The 6,963-nt window shown below is 32.9% G+C and overlaps 1 protein-coding gene across 1 annotated transcript; it reads left to right on the top strand.

The window, feature by feature from the left end:
* Positions 1-2,534: 2,534 nt before the first annotated feature.
* LOC107457653 (probable LRR receptor-like serine/threonine-protein kinase At3g47570) lies at positions 2,535-5,854 on the top strand. Its single transcript, XM_016075822.3, has 2 exons — positions 2,535-5,187; positions 5,481-5,854. Exons 1-2 carry the CDS (start codon positions 2,538-2,540, stop codon positions 5,852-5,854), a joined length of 3,024 nt encoding a protein of 1,007 aa, XP_015931308.3. The 5' UTR covers positions 2,535-2,537.
* Positions 5,855-6,963: the final 1,109 nt, after the last annotated feature.

Here is a 6,963-nt window from a genome sequence, read left to right as displayed (position 1 = left end):
CGGTCAAGAGTCCTCGTCCGACTTATGTATGTGCAAGGGAACGGGGGTGGTACCTGGAAAGACACTCCGATGCCTAAGTCAGCAAGGGTGTAAGCAAGTTTAAGAGTATGGGACTTCTAATTACCTGAGGATTGTCAGTGTACTTATAATGGTAAACCCATAGCTACCGTTGGGATGGTTCCACCTTTTAAGGAGGATAACCGTCCCTTTATCTTAGGGAGGTTGAGATTTGACTTGGGGAGTGGGTTGAAAGATTTTAGAGGCAGTTACTTATTTGAATGAGTGTTATCTGCCAGTTAACACTCTTTACCGACTTCCTAGCGTTGGAACCGACCTCCTATGCGGATGTCAGTTGCGGGGGAAGGCCAACCTTACTGATGGGGCCTTCTTAAGGTGTTTGGATCTGGGCCTGGACATTGGGTTAGGGTATGAACAATTATATAATAATATTTTTAACAAAAGTAATTAGTTAATAAATTTTGAATATAATAATCTAATTATTTGTCAAGTAATATAAAATAAAATTTAATTATTTTATATTTTTATGTTACAGTTTAAAATTTTATTTTAATATAATTTTTTAATATTATAAAAAAAATTCATAATAATTAATTTTAGTAAATAAAAAATACTCATATATTTTATATTTAATTATTTAAGAATAAAAGATTCTATTACCATTTAAAGTATTGCCATTTAAAGCATTTATTTATCTACTGGAATATTCTATATTTATTAGACTCCATCAATACTCTTCTTTTATATTAGCCTTTGATTTTCATCTAATAAAATCTAATGGTCTATATGAGTGTAGCTTATTCAATAAGCACATAATTGTTGAGCTCGTTTTAGACATACCCATTAATTTATTATAACCGGAATTTGTTTTTCCATATGGAAAGTGCGGGTTGCTGTTGAGAAATTGGTAATTAATATAAGTGCAGCAAAGTCAAGACTCAAGAGGTAACGAAAAAAAGACAAAGTTCCGAAGATGCGAGATTTCTCGTCCCCACTTGATGTTGATGAATTTGGCGGGAAATTTGGCAGGTCAAGCAAGTGAAGGGATAAGAAGAACATTGAAGAAGTGCTCTACGCCAAATTCAATTCTTGGGTTTCCATAATTCTCTTCGTCAAGCTACTTGTTGTTTGATCCCATTTTTCTTCCCAATTTCTGTTATTGATTGATTTCGATATGAATTTTCGTCCAACATTAGCGTGTGTTTGGGTTTGGGGGCAATAATTTTGCCCAGTCCATACTCAATTCTAGACCAAGACTATATCATTCACTGCTGTCCCACTTTTGCTGGCAAATTCATAACATAGTCTTAACCCAAAAATAATTACAAAATGATTCAATTTTTTTTTGTAAAATATTTTAACTGTATATTGCTCCTAACTTATTAGTATCTCACTATCTCGTCTTTAACTAATAGTTAATATACAAGTTTACTAAATGTTACTTCTTGTTGGTATTAAGAAAGAATGAATAACTAAGGAATATTCCAAAGATATAATAAGTTAAATAAGAAGGTGGACGTAAAATGTATAATGGCTAATTTGTGGTATTCATAAAGCTTTTTTGTATTACAAAATATTTATGACTTTTTTTTATTATAGGATAATGAATTTATTTGATGATAATGATGGCATTTATATGTACATTACTTATACACTATCTTTATATTAATTGCTTAAAAAAATTTAGCTAAAAGTACATTAAAATATTTACTTATCAAACTTTTATAATATATATGATATCATAAATTGATTTAAAATAATATTTTCGTCTATATTACATCGGTTATAAAGATTAATTACAATAATAAAAGAAATTAGTTATGTTATCTTTGACTTAAGCCACTTTAATTATTAAAAAAAGTATATAAAGTTATTTTTATTGAGTTATATTTGTATGATATTTTCACAATTACGATGATTATCTTTTGAATTGTTAAACATCGTCAATTTTATTTTGAGGTTATATTAGTTTTCTTTATAAATTTATTTTTAGGTCAAACTCTAAGTTCATTTTTCTCAGTTTAAAGAAGAATGTATTCTTACATAAACGGAAGAACGCCACAAGATTGAAGTGGGAAAAACAAATCATAATATTCTCAACATTTTATAATTTAATAATTTTTTTACAATTGTTTTTATATTTACTAAGATCCGTTACATTACTTGAGTATTATTGTAGCATTATACAGTAAACACTTTCATATTAATTTTTATTAAGAAACAACTTCACCCATAGTTATTTTCATGTGAATTTAATTTTGAGAATGATTTGATAAATTTAACTAAAATCGTCTAACTATTATTGATTTGACATAAAAATTTATAACTGAATGTTAGTTTTTCTATTTTTTAAATCCCACGCTGAAGCAAAATAGAAATCTATATCAGTTAGAGCTATTGAAGCAACAACTATAGAAATCCACATTTTTCATCACCATCGTCGTCTTCCATATACTAACACAATGCTCACATTGTCACGGTCATACTGCAACAAAATAATAATGATGGTGTCCCTCATCATGTTTCTCTTATCTATCGCTTCTCAAACCTTGGCTATGCATGTGGCCTTGAGTTCAGAGACCGATAAGATGGCTTTGCTTGCTTTGAAGGACAAGCTTATCAATGGCGATCCTCATGCTCTGCCATCATGGAATCAATCTCTTCATTTCTGTAAATGGCAGGGCGTTACATGCAGTCGCCGCCGAATGAGAGTCTCAGCCGTGCAACTTCCAAATCAATACTGGGGTGGTACTCTTGCACCATCCTTGGGAAATCTAACGTTCCTAAGGGTGATCAATCTTACTAACACCCACTTGCATGGTGACATTCCAAGAGAACTTGGTCATTTGAAGAGGCTGCAAATTCTTGACTTGAGCAACAATAATCTTCAAGGTCAAATTCCAAGGGAGATGATAAATTGTTCAAGTCTTGAGGTAATTGTTATGTGGCAAAATAATCTAACCGGCAAAATTCCTTCCTGGTTTGGTTCTATGAAGCAACTTATTCTACTGGGGCTTGGAACCAACAATTTTGTTGGTAGTATCCCGCCGTCTTTGGGAAATCTTTCATCGCTTCAGAAGCTGTCATTTACATACAATCATTTGGAAGGAAGCATAACTCCAGCTTTGGGTAGGTTGTTGAATTTGAACCATTTGGCTTTGGGTGCAAATAATTTTTCTGGCCAAGTCCCTCCGTCACTTTACAACCTTTCAAATATTGAAGTTCTTGAATTTGCGGAAAACCAGTTAGTAGGTACTCTTCTCTCAAATATATCTATGGCTTTTCCCAATATTGAGAGTTTTCTATGTGGAGGAAACCGATTCACTGGTACTTTCCCATCTTCAATATCCAATCTTTCCGAATTGCAAGTGTTTGATATTCAAGAAAATGATTTTCATGGATCAATTTCTCCTACTTTGGGAAGTTTACACAAACTCCGGTCATTCAATGTTGGTACTAATAGATTCGGGAGTGGAAGAGCTCACGATTTAGATTTCCTTTCCTCGTTAGAGAATTGTACTCAATTGCAAAAACTAGGCATTGATGATAATTATTTAGGCGGTGTATTGACCGATCGCATAGGCAACTTATCAAGCAATCTCATTGTACTTGCTATGGGGGCCAATCAAATATCTGGAAGGATACCTGAAGGAATTGGAAAACTAATCAACGTAGCAGCACTTGGTATTGAGAGAAATTCCCTTGAGGGAACAATTCCAAATTCAATTGGGAAGCTAAAGAATCTGGTAATGTTGGCTTTGGAAGAAAATAAGTTGTTTGGCAACATTCCTCTTGTCATTGGTAACCTTACTATGTTGTCTGATGTTCATCTCGACTCAAATAAATTTGAAGGATTCATTCCTTTTACACTTGGAAACTGCACCAAGATGGAGAGATTTTATGCTCAAGAAAACAACTTAAGTGGCAATATACCCAATCAAACATTTGGCTACCAACAAGGTTTAATAGAGCTGTCCCTATACTCCAACTCCTTTACTGGCCCCGTTCCTTCTGATCTTGGCAACTTGAACCATCTTTCCATCTTGCACTTACAAGATAACAAGTTGATTGGTGAGATTCCCATGGGACTTAGTGCTTGCTCTGCTTTAACAGAGCTTGTACTAGGAAGCAACTCATTCCGTGGAAGTATACCTTCATTCTTGGGATCTCTACTATCCCTTGAAATTTTGGACCTTTCTAATAACAACTTCTCAAGCACAATCCCGCATCAACTTGTGAATCTCACCTTGCTGAAGACTTTGAACTTCTCTTTCAACCATCTCTATGGTGAAGTCCCGGTAGGAGGAGTATTTAATAATGTCACAGCAGTATCACTCGTTGGAAACAAAGAGCTTTGCGGCGGGATACCTCAATTGAATCTTCCTGCATGCCCTATTTTGCCCTTACAGAAGAAACACAAGAGATCACTTAAAAAGAGAGTCATTCTCATCGTTGCATTTGGAGGAATTCTAATCTCTTGTGTAGCTTTTATTAGTATATATCTTCTCAAGAACAAGGCAAAAAAGTTACCCACTACTTCTCTGGCTTTGCAATATGGTTATGTGAAGGTTTCCTATGGAGAGTTACATCAAGCAACTAATGGATTTTCTTCATCCAATTTAGTTGGGGCAGGAAGATTTGGGACTGTGTATAGAGGAATCCTCGTCCATTTTGAGAGACCTGTTGCTGTAAAAGTGTTGAAGCTCCATACACGCGGGGCATCGAAGAGTTTCATGGCCGAATGCAAAGCTCTAGGAAAAATCAAGCACAGAAACCTTGTCAACATATTGACTTCTTGTTCAAGTGTTGATTACAAAGGGGATGATTTCAAGGCCATAGTGTTTGAGTTCATGCCTAATGGGAGTTTAGAAACCTTGTTGCACAACACCATTGATGATAGCGAGTCCACAAATCAGAGTCTCAACCTGATGCAAAGAGTAAATGTTGCTCTTGATGTAGCTTTTGCATTGGATTATCTTCACAATGATTTAGAAGAAGCTGTAGTTCATTGTGATATTAAGCCAAGCAATGTTTTACTTGATGATGAAGTTGTTGCTCACTTGGGAGACTTTGGATTAGCTAGGCTCGTTCATGGTGCCGCAAGCTGTTCTAGCAGTGGTCAAGTTAGCTCTTCTGCAATTAAGGGAACCATTGGATATATTCCCCCAGGTCAGTGTCAGTTTCTCTTGATATATCTTACAATATATTTTTTAAATGTTTTTCTCATATTTCTTCAACAAGATAATCTGTCATATTAAATTCATGTTTTGCTTTGGACATGGTATTCTCATCTATATAATTACACCAAATTAGTTACAGCTCAGAGTTTCCTATGTCCTAAGAGAAAATTAATTATCAGTTATTTATGGAAATGAACACCTTAATATATTTAATTGATTGAACTGAAAATAATTAGTTTATAATGATGATATTGTTGCATTATTTTTGTTTGAACAAAACAGAATATGGAGCAAGTGGCTTAGTGTCACCAGAAGGAGACATGTATGGCTATGGAATTCTTCTTTTAGAGATGATCACTGGAAAGAAGCCAACTGATAGCATGTTTGGTGAAGATCTAAGCCTACACAAGTTCTGTAACATGGCAACTCTAGATGGAATCACTGAGATTGTTGATTCACGACTGCTCATTCCAATTGATCATCAAGAAAGAAGAAGGGTCACACAACAGCAAAATATGGAAGACACCATTCGAGAATGTCTTGTGTCGTTTGCTAGGATTGGAGTTGCATGCTCCCAAGAGTTTCCTAATCAGCGAATGAGTATAAAAGATGTCATAACTGAGATGCATGCAATTAAGCAAAAGCTATCCTGCTAATAAGTAAAACACTTCTGTGATTGCCATTCTTGAATTATCTGTTGCAAAAATGGACCAGATAGATATGTATTAGTTTTATTTTCAGCTTGTGCTCTCTCTCTCTGCTCTATTAATGTGTCATTTATTTTGTATCAGTTTTTGGATTTATCTACAATATATAATAATAGGTGGATACTCTAACGAAGATTTTATAATTGTCTTCATGTGAAAATTTTTTTTTTGACTTTTGAATGACAAATTATAAAGTCAGATTTTGATAGGTTATAAAAGTGTTGTTTTTAAAGATAAAGACGTCTAAAACGTCTTTTTTTAAAGATATTTTTTAGTAATTAAAATTTAATATATATAATCGATTAAATCGTATTATTTTTATCATAATTAGACTAGACAATTTGATTTGACTGAAAAAATAGTGAATCAAATCTTGAGCTGATCTAAATTAATATTATTTTCTTATAAAAAATGACCAATTTAATATTTGATTCACCATTTTTTCACTCAAATCAATTTTTCTAGTCTAATTTTAATAAAAATAACACGATTTAATCGATTATATGTGTTAAATTTTAATTATTAAAAAATATCTTTAAAAAAAGATGTTTTATGCGTCTTTATCTGAGTGGCTCCAAATTACACTTTTATACAATACATTTTTATAAAAAGATATTTTTGACATTTTTATTTGAGTAACTCCATAATATAATAGTGGTTAGTAGTTACCTTAAATATTTTTATGGAGTTTTGTCCATCTTGTTTCCAGTAGAAATGAAACAAACACAATGTGGCGCGCGATTTTTCTAACGTATTAAAGTACACTGTAAGAAAAATCTAATCTTATTCCTAGATCTCCTGAATATGCTATACCAAAAAGGAAAAAATAATCTTAAACTTAAATTATTGGGTTATATAATATGTTTATATGCCACGTTTTACTTTAATGGTAAAATAGGGAAAATAGAAGAGATATAAAAAATTAAGGAGAGTGTTTAAACCTTCAACATGGTAGGCAACAATTTTGAGACGATCTCGCAAATGACCTTAAGATTTGACATTTTTCTCCCTAAAAATTTAATTCTACATTAAACTAAATTTTACAAGAATGCAAAATC

This window comes from Arachis duranensis, chromosome 7 (assembly GCF_000817695.3).
Source record: "Arachis duranensis cultivar V14167 chromosome 7, aradu.V14167.gnm2.J7QH, whole genome shotgun sequence".
Classification (NCBI taxonomy): domain Eukaryota; kingdom Viridiplantae; phylum Streptophyta; class Magnoliopsida; order Fabales; family Fabaceae; genus Arachis; species Arachis duranensis.
The sequence above is the reverse complement of the archived record's forward strand: the minus strand, read 5'-3'. Positions and strand labels throughout refer to the sequence as shown.

Excerpts from the sequence above, each read along its gene's own strand:
- LOC107457653 (XM_016075822.3), top strand. The coding sequence starts at position 2,538 with ATGTTTCTCTTATCTATCGCTTCTCAAACCTTGGCTATGCATGTGGCC. Across the intron at positions 5,188-5,480 it reads CATTGGATATATTCCCCCAG|AATATGGAGCAAGTGGCTTA; the intron begins GTCAGTGTCAGT and ends TGAACAAAACAG.